Source organism: Grammomys surdaster, unplaced genomic scaffold (assembly GCF_004785775.1).
Source record: "Grammomys surdaster isolate TR1022 unplaced genomic scaffold, NIH_TR_1.0 138, whole genome shotgun sequence".
Classification (NCBI taxonomy): domain Eukaryota; kingdom Metazoa; phylum Chordata; class Mammalia; order Rodentia; family Muridae; genus Grammomys; species Grammomys surdaster.
In genome coordinates, this window is record NW_021604596.1 from 2,927,859 (window position 1) to 2,955,123 (window position 27,265).

Consider the following 27,265-nt stretch of genomic DNA (forward strand, 5'->3'; position numbering starts at 1 on the left):
CCATAAAACAAGTCAGGCATCTCATGCATGCTTATAAAATCAGCACTGAGGCAGAGACGGAAGGATAGCTGGAGTTTGATGGCTTCCAGCCTATCCAAGGAAATATGAGCCCCACGTTCATGGAGAGACTATTCTCAGGAGAATAAACAGAGAGTACTAGAGAAGGATGGCCCCACACATGTGAATCATGTGCACCCGTATACACACATGTGCATGTACTCTCACACACGTACAGAAACAAATCCTCTATAATGAGACACAGATGATTACATATAGAAATCTCTATATCTAGTTGTCTAAGAGGTTAATAAAAACCATACATAGTTTCTTCCTCTATCAGTCAAGAGGACCTAGAAACAATGAGATCCAACTAGCACTCAGTGCCCAGATATCTGTTTCTAACTACATTCTTAACTAAAGCTACCGTGTCCCCCAGGGAAATGGCTGGCTGTAGAACTGGGGATGATATATAATAGACCAGATGAGCCTGGAATGGCCCACACTGGAGGAGGCACTGAAATTAACCAAAACGAACAATGAAGCCCCAAACAAAAACAAAATTTGAGCAGTGATGAGGGCATGTCAGAACGGCACAGGACCCATGCGAAAGTGTCCTCAGTGATGAAAGCTGGCAACATTATGAAACAAAATGCTGTACCTCCAGGTTACAAGTCAAAGTCCACAGTAAATACAATTCTAAATTGATGAAAAGCAAGTGGAAGAGAGACATGGCCTCCATGAAAAGGAATTTCAAATAACTTACACAGATCCTATATCATGCATTGGGTGGAATATGATTTTGTACACCTCAAGTCTAAGCCATACCGTTGTCTAAGAGCTTGGTATGGAGATGTGGCAAAAACTATCTCAGCCAGACCACCCAGGTCATAGTGACATGTGCCTTTGTACACTGTGATGCATGGGGCGATGACTTCCATGACCTTCCCCCAGTGGAAAAACAAACTCTACAAAGAGGAATTCTACACAATACATAGCCACCATGGTTTTGTCAAGACAGTCAAGCTCATCCAAATCAAAAACTCTGGAAACTGACACTTAAAAAGGTGAGAAGATTAAGCATGGTACGGTGTCCTGGGTGGACTGCAAAAGCAAGCATATTGGGTAAAAACTGTAAAGAATTTATGAGTAAAGCATAAGTTTTCATTGGTTTTTAAAAGTCAGTTTGGATTTGTTAGTTATAACAACTACATCTTGCCAGTGTAAGGTGTCCGCACAAGGGGTTACTGGATGAGGGAACATAGTAACTCTGCATCATGTTCACAGATTTTCTGTAAATGCAAAAGTATTCTAAAGAAGTTAATGTCCTTAAAGCAGCAATGCATCCCTGGTCTCAGTGCTTTTCAGGTGGAGGCAGGAGGATATAATGTTCAGGAGTGCAGCCCAGTTCCCCCTTAGAGCTTGACCCAGAGGAAGCAGCACAAACTAGCCCTACTTTTAGAAATTCCAAGGGATGAGAACATAGTCTAATGACAGCACAGTACCCCAGATGAGGAGGCCAGATAGTCCATGGGAGAAAGCTGAATTGTGGAGGGTTGGATGACATGGTGTCCTTATCCATGTGATGCAATCCCAAACTGATCTTTGATTCCTTCCGATTCTTTCCCTATCCTCCTCACCACTTTTCCCTCTCAAATGTTCTTGCTCTATGTTTTAAAACTCACAGAATCCACTTAGTGCATATAAATATATATATCCATCTACTGAACCACAGGAGACCTCTCCTGTCCTGCATCCCTGAAGAAAACTGATTCTCTCTCACCTAGCAAGTCATCAATTGCCAATAGTTCCTCAGCTAAGGGGTAGGACTTATCCTGATTCACTTTGTTTTTGTTCCTGTTGTTGAATTAAATGAAGGGCTGGAGGAAACTAAATAGAGAGCTTAGACTTGGGGATTTCTGTCTTCCCTTTCCTCTTCTCTATCCATTCTTTTCTAGGTAAAAGGAAGGTGGCTGAAGGAGAAAAGGGGGATAAAGTAATATTATAAGAAATTAGATATATGGGATGGATTACTAAATTTATTCTTAAAGCGTTGTATAGCCATAATCTTACATTATTAGAAATCTTTATAATTGATGCAAAATTGAAGTTATAATTTCTTACATTGGTACAGAATTTATATATTGATACAGATTTGAGATTTTCATTGGTATAAATCTTTGTATATTGATACAAAGTTTGAAATTAGTATTGTTACTCTTAGATAAACATTGTACCTATACAACTTATTTAAGAATTCAAGGATTAGACCCAATCCTTCTATAGCTGCTATTACAAACTGTTTAGGATGATTAAGTAATGCAAGTTAAGGGCCAGATAGTAAACTCATGGTTATATTAAATTCTGATTTAATTATAGTAAGGTGTTTTCAATATTATTCAAATAGAAATGGCTAAGAGTAGTCAAGGTTTAACAGTTCAGATATACTTTAGATAGATAGTCTTTAAAAGCATCAGAAATCCGCAGAATATGGCATTTATAATCATTTCATTATTATCAGATTTTTTACTAAGAGACACGTCTGCTCCTGACAGTACCCCCTTTCACAGAATTGCCCTAATTCATCTACAGGGGAAAAATACACACACACACACACACACACACACACACACACACACACACACACTGCCCAGGTAAAGACAATGTGGGCGAGTCAACAGCTTAGCTCTTCCAATACAGTCCTTCATAGTTCCTGCTTTACTTAAGGTCTGTCAGATGGTTCTGGGCCAGAAGACTGAAGACAGATGCCCCACCTTCTTGAGGAATGGGGGATTGTCTAGGTAGTCAGCTGTCTCTGCAAATTGATTAAGTTTTGGAAGCTATGCTCTTGTATTTTCTATATATTCATATATTTAATTCATTCTCGGATCTCTGATGGGGTTGAAGACTAGTTATAGCCTCATAACCAAACTTTTGTTTTGCATTAAGGATGATGATCTAGATTTGAAAGAATGGCTTTCAGATGGTAATGCAAGTTAAAACCAAAACATAATTCAGATATAGGATTGTAGACTCTTTAAGTTAGGATAGATGTTAGAGTAATGTACCTAAATTCACAAAATTGATGGACTGGAAGTTATTACTGTATATCATACCTTGTAATTTACATAACTTTGATAACTATGTTCGTTGTATATCTGAGAGAAAAGGCCTTTTTAATGGATAAAAAGGGGGAGATGTAGATTTGTTTTTATGCTTATATTATGTTAGTTGGGTTCCTAAAATTGCACTAGAATTCCACATGTAATACACTAAGGGTCCCTGAGCCCAGTTGGTTCTGATTGGTAAATAAAGTTGCTGGCTGCCAATGGCTAGGCAGAGAGATAGAGGCGGGACTTTAGGATTCTCAGGCAATGGGACCAAGGAAGAAAGAGAATCGCCATACCAGAAAAAGAATAAGATGCAGGCTTGAGAGCTGCAGAAGACAGAGTACCAATTATGTAAGAGTTGGGGAAGAGCCATCCCAGCTCTGCTAATTGGGTTTAGGAGCAAAGATGAAATACAGATTTTAGTAAGTAGTAACTCACTAGTATCAGAGGGGAAGCATTAGCAACGTGGAAGTTTGGGAGTGGCCCAGCCATTGATCTGATTAAGGCATATTAAATATAAGGCTCTATGTGTGTGTGAGAGTGTGAGTGTGAGTGTGTGTGTGTGTGTGTGTGTGTGTGTGTGTCTTTCTTTCATTCGGGAATCCAGAGCATGGGGCTGGTATTGAGGACTCACACTGCCACAGCAGGGGAGATTACAGCAGAATAATCTACTACTGCTACAGGCAGCTCTAGTCTACATATACAACTTTCTAAAGTCCATTATAGTAACTGTCCTCTTAGGCTTTAAAACTCCCTCCCACATCCATTTATCTGAAAATAAGAAATCAACCGTCACCTCTACAAGACCTGAACTCCTACAGATATGGATTCCTGAGTATTTGAAATCTAACCCTAATTTCTGAGGAGATTTTGAGAAGCACTGAATCTGAAGTCACATTTCAGTTGTTCTTGAACTAGATGTGTCCTCCAATGAATCCTTTATTCCAAGTCTAGGTTTGCTGAGGTTCTATAAAAACTCTGAGCATCGCCTACTGCCTGTGTCTCACTGGTGTCCCCGAGGCATTAAGTGGGTACAGTCTTGGACATCTTGAACCACCATGAAGTGTTCTTTCTACTTCACTTTCTGCTCTTCCTGCTCACTTTCATCTGATGGCTCAGCTGGTAAAGGCACATGCTACCAAGCCTGAGTACATAAGCATGACGCCCAGGAACCAAAAAGTAGGAGACAGTGGAGTCCTACACTTTGTCCTCTCACACCTACAGTGAACTACTCATGTGCCACCTCCCCTGATACCAACAATCAAAATAAGTAAATGGCAGGGTATGATGACACACGCCTTTAATCACACACAGTACTCAAGAGGCAGAACCAGGCAGATCTCTAAGTTTGAGCCCAGCCTGGTCTACAGAGTTAGTTCCAGGATAACCAAGGATACACAAAGAAACACTGTCAAAAAAAAAACACGAAAGAAAGAAAGAAAGAAAGAAAGAAAGAAAGAAAGAAAGAAAGAAAGAAAGGAAGGAAGGAGGAAAGAAAGAAAGAAAGAAAGAAAGAAAGAAAGAAAGAAAGAAAGAAAGAAAGAGAAATAATGATTGTTGCATTTCTTGACAGGAAAAACACATGTGTATTTCAACTTAGGCAAGAATAAAGGGTGTATGACTAACATTCTCAGAATAATGAAGTTTCAGAAGATGATAGGACCATGCGGCTGTCAGAACCCTGCAACACTAATCAGAACTAGCTTCCTGAATTACTCAACTCATCTGAGAGCCAGACAGACCTGGATGGAGGACTGTGGATTGGGTTAAAATTGACAGTCATTTTAAAGTGGCAAAGTGACATAAATATGGAAGAAGAATGCAAAAGAGAGGTTTTAAGAACTAGCAATCAATCAACTGGACGTGCTGAGAAACACTTATGTTCCTAAAGTAAGCCCAGCAGCATTCCCCAATTCAAGTGCTTAGTAAGTTTGCTTGTCACACCTATGGATGTGTGTATGTGTGTATATATATATATATATATATATATATATATATATATGATGGTACATGTATCAGAGCATGTGTGATTTCTATATCATGTGTGTTTTCTGTCATATATGCATACATATATATATGACTTGTATAATGGTATATGTATCAGTGTATGATTTCTTTATTGTCTTATTGTATCATATAAATATCCATACATACACATATATTATATATATATGACTTGTATAATAGTACATGTATCAGTGTATTGTGATTTCTATATCATATGTGTATTCTATATCATATATACATATACACATATACACATATACACATATACACATATATACTGTATACATATATACATGTATACATGTATACATATATATGGTGTATACTGTCATTTTTTCAATGAAGTCAACAGGGTCAGGCTGAGATTCTGTCTTCAATTATGCTTGGAATGTGGCTGAAAAAGGAAAGAATTTGGAATCAGTTACCAAGAACCCGGGTTGGTTCCCACCATTAGAAGCTACTCCCTTGTCCCCAATACAGCTTGATCCACCTAACTGGCAGTTTTCCAAGGACGCAGGGAACTGTGAGGAAGAGAGAGGTTTAAATGGTGCGAATGACAGTGGAGTGAGCCTAACCAATTCCCAGCTGGAAGTTACTAAGGTGAGGTCAAGGGGTCTTTGCCTGGAGTTCTTTCTTTCCCAACCCTGGTCTAGTCTGGGAAGAGGGCTGAGGCCCAGGGTTAGGAATCCCAGTCTCTGCGGCGCTCCTGGTGGCCGCCCGGCTCTCTGGTTGGGCAGTGTCCTCCCGCGCTACTCTCGCGCCCAGGTGCGGCGGGCTGCAGCTAGCTGGGATGGGCGAATCTCGGAGGCACTAGACTGGGGTGTGACCGCGCTGGTGCTTGAGAGTTCCCGCTGGAGGGAAGCAGAGGGAAGCAGGTCGCGTCTCCATGGCAACCCACTGGGGACCAGCAGCCAACGGCGCTGGGCGGGCGCTGCGGGCGGGACCCGCAGCCCAGGCCAGGGCAGACCTCTCCAGACAGCAAGCAGTACAGGTAACAGGTGGTGGACTCTCTGGACCCAGGACCTATCCCTCCCCTAGGCAGCAGCTGGCAAGGAGATGGCTGGGACCACTGCTTCCAACAGACCCCGGGACTGTGCCTCAGTTTCCCTCTTTTATTTGTCTGAACTTTCTGATCTAGTTTTGTCTCCTGTCACCTCCAGTGTCTGCCCCACTGTTGCGATTCCTATGGTGCTAAGTAGTCTGAGTGGAGATTCCTCCTCTCCCCCTTCCCCTCCTCTCTCTTCCCTTTCTTTCCACTCATCCTCTTCACCTCCCCCTCTTCCACTCTTTCTTCTTCTTGCTCACCTTACCCTTTCCTCTCTTTCTCCTCCTCTCCTTCCTCTTCATCCTCTTCTTTTTCCTTCTCTCCCCTTCTCCTCCTCTTTCTCAGGTACTTAACTAGTTTATATACTTCTTAGGAAGGTTAAGTTCATTTTAACACTTTGTTCATTTATTGGTTAGCTCACTAATAGGACAACAATGTAGTGGTGTGTGTGTGTGTGTGTGTGTGTGTGTGTGTGTGTGTGTGTGTGTAAGCATGTATGTTGCCAGGGAGGAAGAGGGCAGCTGATTGCCTGGAGCTAGGTGGTTTTGAGCTACCTGACCAGTGCTGGTCCCCTCTATGCACCCTAAGCACGATGACCTCCAGTTGCTGGGTCAGTTCTCAAGTGCCTGTTCTTGGACATCTGTACTAAATTTCATGCTTTATCCACTCTTTTAAAAGGTCAAGAAAAGCCAATGAAAGAATACACTCAAAGGCAAAGGACAGGGACTCCACTAAGATGTGAACTCTGAGGACTTTTAGACAGCACTTCTCAAAGCAGGAATTAGGAACGGAGCACTCTGCAAGGCAACTGACACCTAGCTGCCATTGAGTTAAGGAGGAATGCTTGCTGGTTTCAAACAAATGCTGAGCCAGTATTCCTAGTTGTGTGGGAATTTGAAGCCAAAGAAACCCCACCCCCAACCTCACTGTGGGCCTTCTGTGCTTATCTAAGCAAGAGCTTCCATGCTCAGAGAACCCATACTAAATAGCTTGCCAACAGCAAAAATATCATATTTTATATTAATATGTGTAAGCATTTTATAATTCTAAATAATTTCCCTCCTCACAGATTAAATATCAAGAAGTACCAAGCCAGATGTAGACATTTCTTGGCATGGAGAACCAAGCCCATACTACAGCAGGGTAAGTGCTTCAGAAATTCCATTTAATTAGCTCCTCTATGCCCAAAATCCTGGAGGAATCACGAGTTCAGAAATGAATTGTTAAAAGAAGGATGTGCTGATTTGGAGGGGCATGGGGGAGGGGGAGTAAGAAGACTGAGAAAATCTCAAGTAACTTATGACATATCTATTCGTGTGAGTCTTTCTGATGTTGAGTCTCTACCCTGGAAGACAGCACTTCCCAACTGGTACTGTTGGCATTATAGGTTCTGGACCCACACTGGCCTCCTCAGCTCTTAACACCTGTGCTGTCCACAGCACAGCACTTCCTGGCCAGCTTGCTCTCTTCTTGCTGTGTTGAGTGTTTCTCTGCTGTTCTTAAGACTGGCCACATTTTCTCAACATTTAAATACAGCCCCACAATGCATATATTTTCACAGCACAGCAAGACTTGGATATTTTAGAATGGGGGTTAGTAAACATCCATTGTGGTAGAAAAGGACCAAATTCCTTTTTACAATAGTTTGCGCTGCCTCTTCTCCTGCATCAGCACCATGACGATTTCACTAGCCAGCTGGCCTCTGCTGGACTCAGACTGGGGCAGCAGAGATACTTCAGAGTCCAGTCCTGACTGTGGCTGCTTTTGACACTAGTCACAACTCTAGCGTCTCACTTCCAGTGACTCTGCTCCGCCTGTGACTCTGACATCAGGTAAAGGAAAGTAGAGAAGCATAAACAACTAAGTCTACATTCTGAGCCCTACCTTCTAGCCATAGCCCTTATACTCAACAAGAAAACAGAATACATTACAGTAGAGCCGGAGACACACAAACACACACACACACACACACACACACACACACACACACACACACTAAATGCACAGCCTTATGTAATATGAAAGCTCATCTCTATGTCAGAACGAGTGGTTTCCTCTCTACACCCAGAGTGATTGCTCTAGTTCCAGCTCCAGCATCTTGTTTGCCTTCCATCCTGGCAGTGCTCTTAATGAGGGAGGAAGCAAGGGCAGGAAAGACTTTACTTCTAGGAGTCTGACCTAGACATGCTGGGCTTCCCTGTGTTCACTAACATTGGCCAGAACTCAGTCTCACTTAGTTGTAAGAAAAGCTCAGAAATGTGCTCTCCACCTGTGCATAGTTTAGTTATAGTTCAGAAATTCCATATATAGTTGGTGCTGGACTCAGGATGGCTCAGCTTGCCCGATCTCCTGCATGCCTGTGTGAAACTGTAAAAAAGGATGGTTTCAAGGAAACCACCCTCTAATTTCTAATCTAGATCTTTCCTCCAGACTTGTAATCTGTGGATTCACTCTGACAATGCTAATGAGCTCAAATTCATGGTTAGTGCTGCATCCGTGAGGGCGGACAGTCTCCACCACCACACCACAGGACTCTGAGTGCTGAACTGTTGATGCTGAGGCTTCTTTGGTTAATTCAGTGCATTTACAACCTTTTCATTTTCTCAGTATATAATGGCCCCATCCGGCTATAGCCAACTCCACTGTAAGTTGAAGGGTAAAGAGTAACCATTGCTGCATCTCTGCAGACTCTGTCCTATTGAGCCTCAGAAATATGGGGATGGGAACAAGAATTTACACCAGGGTAGGATAGTGGTCAGTGAAGGAGGCAGGAGTTGAATTGAAGTATATCTGGCTCCAATCCCTGGATCTTTTCTATCCTGGAAACTGATTGCATTGAAGAGAGAGAGGCAGCCTGCTTAGAGTTCACAGCACAGCCAGATCAGACTAAGCTTGTGTTGGGTCCCTAGAGAGACTGTGACACTGGTAGAGTAAAACAGACTGGAGGACTCAAGCTTGAGCTTGTGTAGCAGATTGTCTCAGCCCTGCAAAGCTGAAGGCCTGGCTAGTCCTCTTCATTCATTCTTTGAAAACAAAGTACCTTGTCCTGCATGTTAACCCCTGAAATGCCAAGGTTATTTAAAAACAGAACTGGTCCTTAAAGAACTCAGAAATTATTGGAGAGAGTTAGACATGTTTGGGTACAAGATAGTTCGGTACAGAGGTTAATGAGCACACACCACAGTGTGCTCTGAAGGGCTGCTGCCCATTCTGGTAGGCATGTGGCCAGATGTTCTGTACCATGGTCTCCAGAGCTCAGAGCCTACCGACTCTCATGTTAAGAAACCAGTAAATGTGGGTGGTTCTCCAGGGACTTGTTAGCAAGTTTATAAACATGTTCCTCTGGTGTTTCTTGAAGCAGTTCACTTTCAACAAATATTTAGCACCTACTGTGAGCTTATTTAACTCTAAACCACACAAACACAGAAATGTATATCAAACACTGATAAGAAAAGGGTATGCACACAATATAAAAATTCATTAGGTTCTACGCATTACCAAAAACAATATAAAGCAAAATCTAGTTATTTTGGCTCCCAGCCAGTTTTCTACTCCCAAAGGGAGCCACTGTGAATTCTTTGGGCAGGGACCCTGGCCCAAGGCTTTTGGTGTCTAACTCAGTATTTTCAAATAATGTGTTTTATTGCTGCTTTTTGATTTTTCAATTTCAGGCATTAGCTATTGATTTTTACTCTCTCTCTCTCTCTCTCTCTCTCTCTCTCTCTCTCTCTCTCTCTCCTTCTCCCTCCCCCTCAGTCACATAAACACACACACACACACACACACACACACACACACTTGACTTCCCTGACCCCCAATATGACATGATTTTGGTAGCCTCAATAGTCTTCTTATGACTTTATAAGTTACATCCATCTCAGAGTCTGACATGGATCATTTTTTTTCTTTCCTGCTCAGCATTTTTACCTCCTGAAGTTAGTAATCCTGATGTCACAAACTTCTGAAGTTCCCCTTTTCCTCCACAGTTTCTTTCAAATGTCTCTGTTTGGAGTTGCCCATCTTTTTCGTCCCATGAGCTGCTTTCCTTGGGCCCCTGAACTCACTTCTTATTCAGCCCAGGACCCACCCATGGTGTGTGCCAACCACACTTAGGGTTGTCTTCCCTCGGGAAACCCCCTCACAGGCACGCCCAGAGGCATGTCTCTCAGGTGATTCTAGACCCTGAAAAGGTGCAGCCAATAGTAACCGTCACAGGTTGCTCCTTGGCTCCTACTCTTTTTACCTTTGTAGGTTTAATGTGTTCGGTGAAAAATATCCATTTGCCTCATGTTAGTAAGACTTGGGGAAGGAGCAAATTCTGTGGATTCATCCATCTTTATCCAAAGCCCTGTTCTCCACTGCTGACTCTCCTCCTATTCTGAGCATATTTTGCATGCTGTAACTAAGACCTGAGCCATTGATTTCTTTCATAGAATCTTGTCACATGGTTTCTAAAACTCAGAATGCCTCTGCACAAGCCACAAAACTCTTCTCATCTTCCAGAGAACTGAGATAGATTGGTTATTAAAGAGCAGTTTCCCACCTGGATTCCAAAAGCCCTCCCCAACACTGCTTCCTCTGTGTGTCTTTTTAACCCTCAAGGGTCCTTCTGACTCTGAAGCTAGCATGGGGCTGATTGCAGAGACTGAATTAGTGACTTCAAACGACAGAAAACTCAAGAGGGAGGGAGGGAGGGAGGAAGGGAGGAAGGGAAAAAGGGAGGAATGGGAAAGGGACGCCTTTGAAACGATATAAGAAAAAGATTAAGAAGTACCAACACAAAAAAAAACACATTTGCCTGCATTTTTCATAGGGCACTGTTGGGTATATTGGCCACTTGATAGATTAAAGGGGGAGAGGCCTGAGTTATGCAGACCTAACCACAAACACTGGCATCAGGCACATCTAACCTGACCTAGATTTTCAACATAGTCAAACCCCTTACAACAGTTGAGAGCCTCTAGTCAGTGTTGCTGGCACAGGACTCTTAGCAATGTGAATAGCCTCCGGGGTCCTCACCTCTGAAGAAAGGAGTGATCTTATTGGATAGCAGCTAGTGGCAAAGCCATACCCTCCTTCCACCAAAGTCAAGAAACAGAAAGAAAGAAAGCTAGAAGCAGAGCTAGTAAAAAAAAAAGGGGGGGCAGACCAAGGGTGACCAACAACCAACAGGAGCTGAACCCAGCAACAGCAGCATGCATCTTCCGTCACACCACAATGACCGGAAGAGCATCTCACACGGGAAGCGTACACTATTGGAAGGTTTGTCGAAGGCAGAGCAGCACAATCACCATATGCAGAAGACCAAAGGAGAGGGAGTTAAGAGTTCAAAATTAGGTAGAAGAAGAATGGTGCAAAACAAATGATGGAATCTGGGAGATGCAGAAATGTGTGGGGCATGTAGCTGTCAGCAAGAGCTTCCTGACCGGAGCCTGGGGGTCCTGTGAGGGTGACACCCGAAACATACTGTTCTCACCTCCTAACATTGCTTAAGTAGCCTATGCCTTAACGTTAACGGGGATGTTTGCTGTTGTTCCCACAAACACTCGGAGCAGCTGCCTTTGGCTCATCTTGCTAAGCCACTGCATGACAATATGTGCAAAGGGCAACGCATGGGAGACAACAGAGCCAGTGAGCTCTGTCTATGTGAATCCCTTCCAAACCTTGTCTATCACATGGTAAATAAAAAACACAGTTTACACCAACCTTGCATGATCAAGTTACATGCTCCTTAAAGTGGTTCAAGAACAGGAAAACGTCGGTCAGTCAACAAAACCACCAACTCAAAGGACAGATGATCAGATTATCCACAATGTTGGTATCTCCACAGCTCAATGAGGTGGGTCCGGGAATGTGGCTCAGTGGAAGAACACTTGCCCTGCAATTGTAGGGTTCTGGGTTCAAATCCTGGTACTGCAAAGGAAATGCGAATGAAGGTAGAAGATGAGACGTGAGTGGTGCTCTTGCTGCCCAGGAATGTCCAGACCTCACTTCAAGCCAGTCTTGGGAGATATACACCTGCCCTTAGAACGGCAAAATTGGGCGAGATACTTTGAGCAGTGATGACACTGAGGCCCCACGTCACTGTTGAAGACACCATGTGCTAACGAACCATCATTCCGAATACCATGAAAACTGTTAATGTGTAAGAATGAAAGTGTGGATATTGAGGAGTTTATTGTCCTTCCTCTGTTGCTATAACAACATACCTAAAGCTGGATAGTTTGTAAGAAACAGAGGTATATTTAACTCAGTTTTAGAAGCTGAAAACTCAAGAGCAGGCAGCCTTACCTGGCTGTTTCTGCATCTGATGGAGGTGTGAAGAAGAGAAGGTGGCAGGCTGGGGTCACCCAGAGACTAGGCTTCTCTTCAAGACTCAGCCCCACAAGAACTAAGTCTCTTCCGAGGACAGTCCCACCAATGACAAGTTGTCTTCCACAAGGCCAGACCTTAAAGGTCCCACTACCTCTGTGCTTCAGCATACAAGGAAACACACGTCTTCACCTTCAGGAGAAGCATTCCAACCACGCCCTGACAAAAGCGCAGACAGCAGATGCTGATGTCTTGGTGGGGTTTTATCATTGGATATGATGAGAGGTCAGAATTTAGGGAATGGACCAGAGCTGGCACCAGTAGTACTCTCTGATCAGAAAGAGTTTACTCCTGGCAACTGGAAGCACTTGTGTCACATAAAGATGCAGAGCAGAAGGGAAGGGGATTAGGTTTGAGTAATAAGGGTTGGGTAGTCTGTTTGGACATGTGATGTTTTAAGAGTCCATGACATCCTGTGGAATTGCCAGTTGTGAACAGCACTGGACATGGATGCCTGAAATTCAGGGCTTGAGACTGCAGAAACTTCTAGAAGTCAACATAAGCTAGCAAGAAAGGTTCATGGGAAATTTCAAACATGCAGAAAGCCGAGTATCTCTTAAACATTTTTATTTCTTTAAATGTCTAGTACTAGAAAACAGATCATCTCATTGCTTACCTGGCTCTTCCTGTTGAGATCTAGTGAAGCACCTGGCTCTGGTGTCAGAGGAAAAGGCAAAAGTCCTGTCCTCACACCACAGCCATCAGCGTCTCCTCAGATTGTTTCTACCAAGGGATGGGGGTGATTGTCTTGAAGACTGGCTTACATAGCACAGGCACTGCGTATGAGAATAAACATTCATTATCTGTTTCCTCAGACTTACATGGATCACTATGTAAGGACAGAGAAATCTGAGTGCTCTTTATAGCTACGAAGTTTCCCCTTGAAGAGGCCAGCACCTTCCAACATACACTCCCTGTCTGCTCTCCTCCATCTGCTCTCCTCCCTGTCTGCTCTCCTCCTTGTCTGCTCTCCTCCGTCTGCTCACCCCCCACCCCACCCGGCTGTTCATTTAAAGGTTGCTCCCAGTGTGAAAAGTCATCACAGAGGATATCTGTGATGTGTGCACTGCAGCATACCATCCCCCATTCAGGAAAAAAAAAGTGATGCTTGAAGTTTTTCTGTCAATGGGGATGCTAAAATGTCATAGAGCATTTCATCTCTTTTGGGGGCTCCCTTTCATTGTCAGGCTAAATAAAGGCTTAAGATAGGCCCTTGCTCTTGCATTCCTGCACCCCTCCTTCAGAACAAGGTGGTTTATAGCACTTCCACATCCATTAAGTTTCTCTCCAGTGAGGAGAAGACTGGGTAGAGAATGAGCCTCCTTCACACTCTGTGGGAATAGCCATTGACGACTGCTAACTCAGCAAACACCAAGGGCAATGGTAAATCACCGTTTGGAAAGAGAGGAAAGTGCCTGAGGAAACACCCGCCCATGCTTCAGTAATTAGTTTTGAGTGAGGGAACCATGGAGCTGTGACCTATAGGACTTCGAAGAACAACACTTCTGTTGTCCTGTCGAAGAGGAGCCACGCTGGCCACTGTGAGCTCACAGAGGTGTGGTGGGCAGGTTCTGGGTCACCTCCACAGCCCCCTTGCCTGCATCTGTGTCTCCTGTGCCAGTGTTTGATGGGAGCCACCTTTGAAAGGTCTAATACAATACCTGCACATGAGTATGTCATTTACTTCAGAATGAGTTTTCTTAAGAGATATTGACAAAGGTAAGGTCTCCTGAGACAGCTCACCAGCCTTGAAAACTTGTTTTCAGATGATTCCATGTCTCCTAAAGAAATACACACTCTCTCTGTCTCTTTCCTTCCATGATGGCCTCCTTAGTCATATGACAAGCTGCCTTTTCTCTCTCTGAGCTCCAGACCAATGTTTGGTGACATCCCTCCATCCCTCCCAGTATAGCCCTATAGTAACTACTAATGTGCTTTCTTGGATTTCAAAGCTGCCTTGTTTGGATAACATCAGAAGGCTGGCAAGCGCTGACCTCATGCGGCTGGGCTCTCTTTTTAAGAATCAGAATAGGAAACAGAAGTAGTCGCTCAATGCCAGGATTTGGGAGACTGGAGCAAAAGGGATGCTGTCATTTTGAGGCCATCTTGAGCTACATCCCAAGTTCTGGGCCAGCCTGAGCAAGAGTAAGACACAGTCAAACAAATAACAACACAAAGGAACCCAAACAAAATCCCGTGTTTCAAAGCTCTTTGAGGGAACAATCTACCAGCTGCTGCATCACTCTGGTCACTTCCGGATACTTCCATATGTCTTCTGTGAACTCCATTTTTATTTATGTGCTCACAAATGACATTTATATATACTCAGGAGGTACAGCTGAGGGACTGAGTCATGTACACACAGCGTAGAGTGAGCTGAAGCCAGGTGATTGTGATTAGCATTGCATGTCACCTTAAACTTCTGTCCGGTCTAACTGACAAATGCATTGATTGTGTACCATTGATATCTTCATGGTGCTCTGCCACAGGGTACCAGAACTAATTGTTGTCTGCAGTCCCATGTCTCTTTTTCATCCTCTCTTCCTCCAGTCCAGCAATGGCCATGCCATCAACATCTATGAGAGCAGCTGCCCCAAGGGTACAGGGGTAGATGATGTCTGTCTGTCCGTCCATCTGTGAGGACTCACTTCATTCATGTCTTCCAGCTGCATCTATGCTGTCACATGTGTCAGGACTTCATAGGTTTTATTACTGAATATTGAATAGTTCTCCACTGGGCCTTTGTGCCACCTTCTCTTTGCCACCTGCTGATAAACATTTGGTTTGAGTCTATATCCTGGCTCTTGAAAATAGCAATAAATTTGAGTTGAAGGTCCCTTTTCTACATGTAAATTTAGTTCAGCTCAGGTGTAAAACCTGCGGTGGGGTTGCTGGGTCATGTAGTAGTTCTCTGTGTTTAGAAACGTCCAAGGTGGCTACATTAATTGATATTCCCAGCAATGCTACACAAAGGTTCCTCTTGGGTATCTCATCACTTCTCTTTTCCTTTTAACAATAGCTGTTCTCACTGTGGTAAGACCCAAATACACAAAGCAGTCTTGGGCAGAAAGAACAACTCAGGCTATTATATCTCAGAACACAGTGAGACTCAGCCACGCATGACATCAGCATAAAGGCAGACAGGCAGACCAATGAAGCAGAACAAAGTCCAGAAATAACCACATGGGTTTACAGCCAACTGAATTTTTACAAGTCACTAGAAACATGGGGAAAGGATAATCCTTTGAATGAACTGCTGGGCGAGGTAGATAGCCACATAAAAGAAAGGATCTACATCTTACCAAATACAAACAGTAACTCAAAAATGGATTAAAGTCTGAACTGAGGAACCCAAAACTTGATAACTACTAGAAAAGGACATAGGTGGAAATTTTAGGGCCCTTGATCTTGGCAGTGATTTTTTTTTATAGAACCCTGAACATGAAAACATATAGAAAATGAAAACAGAAATTAACAGATGAGATTCCATCAAACTACAGAGTTTCTTCCTAGCAACTGACAGACACAATCAACAGAGCACAGAGGTCAATGGACAGCATACGGGCAGCTTGACAGACCACAGGTCCCACAACAGGACAGGCAAATGTATCTGGAAATTACCTAACTGACAAGAATGCACAAGAAACTCACACTATGTAACGTCAAAACTCAGATAATACAGATAAAAAACTGGCTGAGGCCCTTGCCTTAGGTCTAAACACAACCTCTCCCTCCCCTCACCCTCCACACAGCTAACCTCTGATGCTCCCCCATCATTGATATCATCAGCTTTCTGTGCTCCTCTTTCTGCTTTTCTAGATGTCATTCCCTGACGTTTAATCCCAGACTATCCCATCACCACACAGGCCTTTGTGCCCTCTCCCTTTTGTCTTCTCTGGTCAAAAGCTTAATGCAGAAGAGTCTAGTGTGACCCCAGAGCCTTCTCTAGTCAATTGTTTCCACAATAAACCCAAAGATAAAGACCGAGTGTACATGCCTTTTAGCAGGCACAGCCCACCCAGTCCCCAAGTCTGATGACTCCAACAGCTTCTTTTTCTTCTCTTTGGGCTCCTCAGTCAACTCTTCTAAAACTGAGATACAATAATACCTACCGTTGAAAAGACCCATGAGAGAAGGTAAAGAAAAATCCTTAACATAGTATAGCTGGGGTATGACTGAGGGGAGAAAAGAGGATACAGAGACCATGCTGAGCTGCGAGAAGGAGACGGGACATCACTCTTTACTTTTATTTTAAAGTTCACTAGAACTGAGTTTTAAAATCCCACTCTCAAAACGCACATTTCCCTGTCTTTCTGCTTCTCTTGCAGCCTCCTCCGCCCCATCTCCCTGTGTATCAGCAGCAAGCCATAGCCATGGCACAGCCTGGATTCCATGCTGTCCTGAAACTTTCTCCAACAAGCAAGCCAGCCCTTTGCATTTAACACATTTAACACTTGAGTTCTCAGGATATGGACAGAGCAGAGGCCAATTCCTTACAGAACATAGCCATGTTACTGATAGAAACCTCTAGGGCAGTGATCCTCAACCTTCCTGATGCTGAGACCCTTTAATACAGTTCTCCATGCCGTGATGATCCCCAACCATAACATTAATTCGTTGCTACTTCAGAACTGTAATTTTGTTACTGTTAAGAATCATAATGCAGGCCAGGCAGTGGTGGTACACGCCTTTAATCCCAGCACTTGGGAGGCAGAGGCAGGTGAATTTCTAGTTTGAGGCCAGCCTGGTCTACAGAGTGAGTTCCAGGACAGCCAGGGCTACATAGAGAAACTCTGTCTCGAAAAAAACAAAAAACAACAACAACAAAAAACAAAACAAAATCCTAATGCAGGATATCTAACATGTCTAACATGTGACCCTGCAGGGGTCGCGACCCACAGGTTGAGAACTGCTGCTGTAGAGCATGCCCTCCATTGTCAGTATGTCTCCTGCCATTCTGTTCTTCCTCTAGAAAGGCCCTTTTAGAATGGCCCAATAAACTCTGCTTAAAGCATCCCAGGTCTCCTCTAGCCTGCAATTCCATTTTGTGAAAGAGATCCAAAGGCCTGCGAACCACAAGATCAGGGGCCACAGCAATGACCTCTCTCTTTAGTAACAATTTTCTGTATAATTTACTTTTCTACTTTCCATGACAAAATGTCTGTTAAAATCAGCCTAAGGAAGTGTCTTAGTTACTTCTCTATTGCTGTGACAAAACACTGGGACAAGCTATAAAATCAAGTTTTATTGGGCTTATGGTTTCAGAGGTTTAGAGTCCGTGGTGAGAACAACAGCTGGGAGATTACATCTTGATCTACAAATACACAGACCTACATAGGAATGAGAGAAAGCTTCAGATTCCTCAAAGCCCACCCTCATGACACACCCCCTCCAACCGGAGTCCAATCATATGAGACTTTGGAAGCCATTCTCTTTTAAGCCACCACAGGAAGAAAGTTTATCTGATCTCATGGTTTGAAGGGATTCAGTTCATCATGATGGGGCGGACAGCGCCGCTGGTGTCTTGCGTCTATAGCTGGAAGGAGAGAATTGATGCCAGTCCTCACTGGGCTTTCTTGATCCAAATCCCCTTTTACTCAGTCCAGTCAACTGACCTGAGTTTAAGGTAGATCATCCCTCTTCAGCTGAACTTCCCTCATGATGTACTCACAGATCTACCCAGAGTGGTGTCTCTAGGTGAGTCAGAAGTCTAGTCATGTTGACAATGAAGACTGAATGTAACACATGCATTTGCAGATAGGCAGGGCAGCCTATGGAAAAGCTTTGTAGAAGAGGCTAGACTTTGGGTCTGCTGTGGCTGTGGGCTCTTGGCATAGAGAGGTTACAGAAAGGATAACTAGAAGTGAGGCACCCCAAGGGATTGGTTTGAGGAACATACTTGGCCTTCTCTGGTTTGATAGCTGGGAAAGGAAACAAAAATCAAAGAAGCCCAGTGGCTACTTCCCACCACCTGGGGATGACACCTCAGACTTGGTGGTCTGGCTTTCTGAACCGGCTGCTGAGGACGACGCAGGTCAGAGTCTGCTGTCACGAGCTCTGGCCACCATTCACTTGAATCTGCAGGTTCTGATGCAGAACACTGAGAAGACATAGCACAACCATACTGCACCCACACAATGATGACTCAGTACTGCGTGGTCACACTGTGTAGGAAGTCCCAGATGACCTCAGGATCATAGTAGGACTAGAGAGGGGGAAACAAGTCGCTGTGAAAACAGCACCTCTGCCCCTTTCTGCTGAAACAATGTCATCTCAGAGAGTGACAGTTGCCTGTTCAGGGAAATCTTAGACCTGTGCCAGGTGACATCGTAATGATGATTTTGCAAAATAGATGACAAACTGCAGGAGTCACTTGATACTTGTTATTGACCCACAAGCTTGTCAAAGCCCTATTCAATCCGGTCAGTGCTGCGTGGAAGACTGTCTTAGGAAATTCATGTGGAAAGAATGCACATGCCGCACCAAGAGGGGGGTTAGATGATCTGTGCGATTCCTTCGACCCTGGGAGTCTGTGTTCAAACTTATCATACTATAGTCATAGATAGGACATAAGCCATTTATTTCATAAGTTAACAATACCAACAGAGTAGATTCCATTATGCCACACTCTACTTTGGGCCAGTATTTTAATTCCCCTAACATGTTGCATTCACACATGCCAAAGAACTAAGCACTTGCCACATGATGGAGTACTACTCACATGCTAGGGTACTCACCAAGTGCTGGAGCACTCACTACATAATGGAGCACTCACCACATGCTGAAGCACTCACCACATGCTGGAGCACTCACCACACGCACTCCCTCTGTGCTGGAGCATTTCACTGGGTGATGGTGAGATAGTTATGAGCAAGACTAACTACTCTTTTTTTTCCTCAGAGCCTACACTAACAGAGAAAAGAAATCTTATTTGCACTAAAGAATAATACAAGTAGTTATGAAAAAACAATGTGAAAGTGCAAGGCCATGGTTCTATTCTTCTCAACATCGTGACTCTAATTAAAACTTAGTCACGCTCTCTATGAAAGAATTGGCACACTTCCTTTCCTTGGGTTTAAGTTTTAAACAAAAATTGAAAAAGCCTTTGGAGTCTTGGTCCAGGACTAACATGAGATGCTTCCAAACAACACTTGGTACAGAGTCCCTCTCTAATCCCAGGTCTTCTGGATATACTAAAGAGACAGCATTGCTCAGATGGTTTAGGTAATTCTGGAAACACAGAACTTGGAGGGCTGTTGTGGTCAGTGCCATACATTTTAAGACAGTTCTTGTTGAAAGGACAAGACACACAGGACTGCACACAGGACTCAGCAGGTAGGAAGCTGAGGCCAGTGTCTGACTCTTGTCAGATGAGCATGAGACCTTGGACCTGACTGATGTCCCACTGTGCCTGTCAAACCTCCTTGAAGTATGACAGATGTCTATGTGTGTCTATTTTCACTTGTTGCATCCCTAGGTGCTTAGCATCTTTCAGAATTACCATATCCCCTAGGATTTGCATATCCTAAAAAGATGGTGTTTGCTTATTAGATTTGGTTTAGTCTCAATTCTTATTTCTATTTTATTTTATTTTATTTTATTTTATTTTATTTTATTTTTATTGAGATAAGTGCCTGGAATACACTACATAGTCCTGACTGGCTACCTGGGCAATCCTCTTGAGTCTGCTTCCTGAGTTCTGGGATTATAGGTGGTGACAAGATTTTTTTTTAAGATAAGAACATATGTACTGTACTGGCTAGTCTTATGTCAACTTGACACAACCTAGAGTCATCCAAAAAGAGGGAACCTCAATTGAGAAAATGCCTCCTTAATATCCAGCTGTAGGGCACTTTCTTAGTGATTGATCAGGAAGTGCCCAGTCCAGTATGGGTGGTTCCATCCCTGGGCCGTTGGTCCTTTCTCTACTAGAAAGCAGGCTGAGCTAGCCATGGGAAGCAAGCCAGAAAGCAGTACTCCCCACAGCCTCTGCATCAGCTCCTGCCTCCAGGTTCCTGCCTTGCTTGGGTTTCTGTCCTGACTTCCTTCAACATAAACAGCATTGTGAAAGTGTCAGACAAAATAAATGCCTCTTGATCATAGTGTTACAACACAGAAGTAGAATCCCAACTGAGACAAATAGCACCAGCTCTGAAATTACCTTTTTTATTTAAGTGACTAGCCAGTAGCTTTGAGGCTTCTTCCCACTTAACCAATTGCTCCATTTAAGGACGTGGCAAAGCTGCACCGAGTAACACAGGAATCCTTCCTGCCTCGTCATTCTCTTACGAAACCTTCCGACTTTTCTGCTTTTCCCAGAGCTTCTCCTTGTGAAGCTGAGCTTCAGGAACTGATGGAACAAATCGACATCATGGTAAGCAACAAGAAGCTGGACTGGGAAAGGAAGATGCGGGCTTTAGAGACACGGTTAGACCTTCGGGATCAAGAGTTGGCCAACGCACAGACTTGCTTGGACCAGAAAGGCCAGGAGGTACTGAGCACACATGTCAGCAAAGTGCCCACACACCAAACTCATTTGTCACAGTTCTGTTGGCAAATATGGTGTTAAGTGCATGCTATCAAATAGGTGCAGAGACTAAACTAAACCAGGTATCTGCTGATGGAGACAGACTTAACCATATCAGTGCTACCAATAATGTAAACAGACATTTAAGATAGAGGTGAAATAACATTGTTTGGAAACAAAGGTAAAAATGCTTTCAGCAGAGTTCAGGAGCGTTTGCTGCTTCTGATCTGCTAGAAAATGCTTTGTAAGAACAAGCATATCAAGAGTAAATTGCCAAAGGAGAGTACATGGATAAAAGTGTGCATGTGTGTGGGCACACCCACGGATGCATGGGTGCATGTGCCTGCAGTGCCCACTTAGAAAGGTTTGCTTCTCCCATGGCTGCTCAGTGCTGAGCTGGTGCTCACAGGAGAATGTGGGGGTGCACAAGCCTTGGGCACGAGGAAAAGCACATGCAGACGTACATGCCAACTCTTCTGGGAGAAGCATGAAAGGAGAAAGCTCTCCAGTCAGGGACCACATCATTGCAGATACCTTCATCAGCCGCCTTCCAGCTCTGCTGATTTCTGGATGGAACTTGATTTTGGCAAAGCTGATGGGTCAGTGTTTCGCTGGTGGATGTGGCTGTTGGTTCCTGTCTCCCTTTGCAGGAAAGGCAGCTCCACTGGTCCTGGCATATGCAAGGACCTATAATGACACAGTTTTGTAAGTAGGCACCTTGTCAGCATTTAAAGAAAATAATCCAAAGTCTTAACAAGTACTCTCTTTTTTTTAATATAATTTATTTATTTTTTTTCAAATTGTAATTTATACTCATTCACACAGGGGTTATAAACACAGAAAAGCAGGACGTGAGAAAGGGAATGACACTGGAGTGTGGGTGTTCAGGGGGAATACAGATATCTTTCAGAACAGGGTATCGGCTGGGTAAGGGTTCAGGGGACAGGTCGCTATGGCTCTGCCTATGATTCCCTTGTCCTTATCTAAGTTGGTATTATCTGCCAAGGCTACCTATTTACAAGGTCTATGACTACTCAGGCTGGTAAATTTCCACAAAAGCTACCTGTTTACAATAGCTTATAGCCATCTGTTTCAGTGTTTTTCCACAGAGACCCAAGACTTGATGTTAGTATACATGTATGACAGGCCTACTGCTGATTTTAGGCCTATGGCTGATTTTAGGCCTTCAGTGTATAAGCAGGGCTGCCCCTGACATCTCCTCCCTTCTCTAAGTATAGACGGGCTGTGGCGAATCTAATCTTTCGAAGGCGGGGATAGAGGCCTGACCTCCAGTATTTGAAGGGGACCTTGTAATGGCTCCGGTCCCCCTGTCGTTGTCCAGTGAGGCATGAGGGCCATACCCATCCTGATGTCTTTGTCTTGGAGAGGGGATACTTTTGACATCAACTTCTATGCAGTCAGGCTTTAACAAGTACTCTTAAACACTTTTATGTTCCCATTAATATGTTAGTTCTTATAAATTATGACAATTATCCATAGAGCCACTGAAGTGGTAAGGAATGGAACCTAACCAACAGAAAATCTTTGAGTTACATCAGCAGAAGCTTTACACAGGTAACAATGGCACAGCCTCCCATATAGATGATATGAAGTAAGTTCTAAATCTTAATTTAAATCGAAACAGTTCCAAGGGTCTTCTGTTAAACACACTTCCACACTATCCGAACGCACAGCCAGGGGAAGGGCTGGCGCTGTCCAGCTACAGTGAACTCAGTTATTAGCACTCTCTTAAGAGCTACAGGACAAGCATTTGCTCTTGGCTTCATGCAGCACCTCTCCAAGGACAGTACCTCTCCATGGACTGCACTTCTCCTCTGCACATTTTCTGATTTTCTTTAAGGTCAAGTTCAGAAAGAGCTAATGTAAAGTTTGTTTGTTTGTTTGTTTGTTTATGTAGGTGGGGTTACTTCGACAGAAGCTGGACAGTCTAGAAAAATGTAATCTAGTAATGACTCAGAACTATGAAGGACAGCTACAGACCCTAAAGGCTCAAGTAAGAGAATATGTTAAATGTAACATTATATTTTTACCTATAAAATTGTGTTAATTTTTTAATGGTTTTATATACAAGCAAATATTCTTGCGTCTTACTTGCATGTTTATCTCTTATGGGTCCTGATTTGTCTCTCTTAATAGACTGTCAGCTTAGATACCATCTGCACTGCCTTTGCTATGGCAGGGTACTAGACAGATAACTCTCTGTTTTGCTAGAGGCAATTTCTTATTGTTATTAGCTATGAGAATAACAAAAAACAAAATTCCCTTCTGTGGCTATTTCCTAGTAGGGATAGGCTTGCTTCCACAGCAACCCAAAATACAGATGTTTGCTATGATGAAGTAAGTAGCTGAAAGAAACAAGTTGATCTTGCTAATAGGTTGCCTCCACATATGCCATGAGAGGGTAACGATTTCCTTGTCACCATCACTGCAGCCCCAACTAGGCTCTCCTCAAAGTCTTGTCTCCCACCACAGAGATACCATAGGGCAGGAATCACCTCAGCACTGCAGGCCCAGAAGCTGCTGGAGTTTAACCTAGTATATGGGTCAGTAGGGAAGGTAGTTTGATTGTGAACTCTTACCACCAACTTTTCTCAGAAAACAAAGATTTCATATCTAATAAGCTAGTTAAAGGAGCCTGAAGCCTTCAACACTCCTCCTTAAGCACCTTCTCTAGAAAGGGGATTCAGCCATTAAGAATGGAATAGGAAACATTTGAAGCCACTTATTTAACTGATAGGATCTTACAAAACTAGCTGTCTATGTTTTGCCTGCAATTCAGGCATGTACCGCTAAAAGGCAGCTCGTATTACAAAATTTCTGCGCTGAGACCAGAGCATCTAAGACCTATGGCAACCAAGCTTGGCTTTCCCCACCCCGGCTGCCCCCCTACAAAGATGGCAACCCAAATCTGAAGTGATTATGCAGGGAAGTTGGAAGTAAAAGGAAAGACAAAACCACAGTGTGTTATTAAGTTTTAAAACTTAAGGCAGATGTGTTGTCCAGCTGATTCAATAGAAGAGAAGCTCTTAACAAACACCCAGGGACCGCTAAAGAATGCACTAGGGGAAGCAAGTGAGGTGGACACGGGGTCAGGCAGCAGCAGCTCAGCAGCCACCTTACTAATTTCAACAGGGAAAGAATGAATAGAAACAATAAACAGGTACACAGAAGCCTCCTCAGATGCTACGACATGGTGCTACAGGCATCCATGAAAGTGTGAGCCGCTGTTACATCAATTGTGTTGTTGAGATTAAAATTGTCAGCACAAGATGGCATTAAGTAAGATTAAGGAAACAATTCTGTGTGTGCTTTAAAAAAAAACTGTTAGCTTTGCTGCCTACACAGTTAAAACAAACATCAAATGAATCATCAGCTCACTGCAGTTAACGAAGGCCCAGATTTACAGACACAGAAGAAGAATCACGTTCACCTCAGTAACTGAGTTTTAATAACAGGTCCCATCCTCAGTAATTGGGATATTTAAGTTTCACTGCACTTTCTAATCATGACTTAAGTTTTCAAAGTGCTATGTGACAAAGAAACACCATGAAAGTCAGTTGTGACTGTTACTGTCTCCTGGCCTCTGCAGTTTTCTAAGCTAACCAATAACTTCGAAAAGCTGAGATTACACCAGATGAAGCAAAACCAAATTCACCGAAAGGAAGCCTCCAACAAAGAAGAAATCCCCTTTGAGCTGAGCAGTTTGAACCAGAAACTAGAAGTAAGTGCAGGTGCCCAGTTCCTTGTGTTCCTAGTTTGCTACAGATGTGCAGGTGTGGGCTTGGTTTCCAAGCACACAGCACTCAGTATGGTCTCTCAGTGCATGTTCTGCTTCAGGCACTTAGTGAATTGAAAAATAACTGATTTACATGATATCTTTTATAATATTATATTATATTATATTATATTATATTATATTATATTATATTATATTATATTTATTATATATATTTAGAGAGCTAAAACATGTACAGAGACTTTTCAGCTGTTGAGAGTAAATGAAGGACATTCCTGGGGTCAGTTAAACTGAATACCTCATAAATCTTTTAATGTCCATTTAACTATTAAGTATTAAATCCCTATGAGCTGCTAAATGTTTTCAAAGCAGGGCTGAAAATCTTAGGTTTTGCTTTGCTTTGCTTTGCTATGTCTCTTTAAAGGCACAGTGACCGTCCATTTAAGTTGTACCATGTCACCAAGAATTTCTAAAGTCCATCTTTGTTGCCAAGATCCTTCTTCTCAGGCCTTTAACTCATAGTTTTAGAAAACAGAAAGCAGCTGTCTTCCTGCACTCTTGAGAAGCCTTGTGGAGAATCCCGAAGGCACACACGGAGTCTCCATGAATCCCTGGCTTGCTGCTTGGGGTCACTTTCTCCATATCCTCTGTGTTACCCAATTCCGTTTCTTTCATTCTTCTCAAGTCCTAAGCCCAGTAACCCATCCCCTGCCAACAGTCTCATTTTCTCCTACTCATGAGCTCAGGACAACCCTGCGTCTCCCAATGACCAAGGTCAGAGACAGTTTAAAGATCGTTAGCCTTTCTCGTTATCATCATCCTCCAGCTGGACTGCCCTTGACCTTCCATATTTCTCTTTGTCTCCACACAACCACCTTATTCTATCTGCCCTTTTTTCTTACTCCTTCTGCTCCAAATACGTGTAAAGGCAGAGAGAATCGTACCAGGGACTTGCCAAGGATCGCACCAGCGATTCAATAAGACACGGAGACTTCTGTACTTTAAAGATCAGGCATTTTGCTGGGGCAGTATCCCAACTACTCTAAACTTACCCTGACTTCTAGCCTACCACCTGACACGTGGCTAGCTCTATACCTCTCTGCTACACTCTGCTCCGTGTCTGTTCCCTTCCGTGCCTGCTCACAAAATTTCCTCTTCTGCTTTCTTCTGCATCACTCCTCTGCCCAGAAGCTCCACACTCCTCCTTTCTGCCCCAGCTATTGGCTGTCAGCTCTTTATTATAGCCAATCAGAGGTGAGACAACCTCTGATAATGCTCCACATTGCCTTTAGGCAGGTGAGGAAGGATGAACATTTACAAATAGAAAACCCTGTGATAGGCCATAGAAACGACGATACCAAAATCCTGCCAGCACTTAGCTCTCTGCCAGTCCAGAATCAACAACTGAAAATATAGAGACACCTTCCTACAATACAAGAAAAGTCATCGCAACAGAATCTTAGGTGAAGACTACAGCTATAGAGCTAGACTGTTTGGTAGAAAGCCTAGGTCTCTCCTTTTAAAGCCCCAGATGCTACATCTTGCTGAGTTAGATACAGTTCTTCAGATATAAAGTCATTGCCACCCAGTGAATAGCACTAAAGGAAATCCTGACACCTACTCCCAGCCTCTCAAGGGGTATGTCTGGCCTTGTAGGGGTGCTCAATCACAGGCTCTGTAGAACCTGCCTCTTCTTGGCATGAAGGACAAAACACTAACTGTCCATTTAGTGGGTTCTTTGTGAGCTCCTGGAGGGGACCAAGATTCATTTTCATGTTTCTGACATACACATTCTCATGGATAGGTTTATATTTATGCAAACACTTTTTAAGTAAATGCAGTAGAACTTGAAAGATTATAAAGCATCCTTTGTGGCTGTTTTTCTTACAACATCTGAAAATAACATGTAAAAGATGGACTGTCCTTGTTTTAGAACTTACAGCGTGTTCTCCTTTGGGGCAAGCATGTCCACTGCTATAGTACTATCACTGGGGACACTGTGTGTATGCAGTAGGAGAACATCACGGCTTGTAACACAGAACATCTGCTACCCCACTCTTTTATTCACTCTGTGGCACTTAGGCACTGTGAACCTCCATCCTTCCTTCAGTAAACTACGCTGACAGGGCTGGGGGACAGTTCCATCCATAAAGTGCTTTTCTCAAAAGCATGAGGACTGAGTCCAAGCTCCAGAATCTAAGTGTAAAAGCTGGGCATGGGTACACACTTGTAATCCCAGCACAAAGGAGACTGAAATAGGTGGATGCCTGGTCATACTGGCCAGCCAGCTAGCCTAGTCACTAAGTTCTAGGCCAAGAGACATATACGATCAAAAAAAACAAGGTGAACAGCTCTGAGAAATGACATCTGAGGCTTCCCTGCCCTTTGGTGTTCCAATGCACACACACACACCGGAGGACACCATATGTATCTGTGTGTTTGCACATACA

General features: G+C 43.4%; 1 protein-coding gene across 1 annotated transcript in view; it reads left to right on the forward strand.

The window, feature by feature from the left end:
• Positions 1–6,024: 6,024 nt before the first annotated feature.
• The window catches only part of Deup1 (deuterosome assembly protein 1), a 63,530-nt gene continuing 42,289 nt past the window's right edge, over positions 6,025–27,265 (forward strand). The window contains exons 1-5 of the mRNA XM_028763441.1: positions 6,025–6,105; positions 7,229–7,302; positions 20,851–21,022; positions 22,977–23,072; positions 24,669–24,800. Coding sequence (XP_028619274.1) covers positions 7,274–7,302; positions 20,851–21,022; positions 22,977–23,072; positions 24,669–24,800 — 429 coding nt within the window. The 5' untranslated portion in view covers positions 6,025–6,105; positions 7,229–7,273. The remainder of the gene's footprint in view (positions 6,106–7,228; positions 7,303–20,850; positions 21,023–22,976; positions 23,073–24,668; positions 24,801–27,265) is intronic.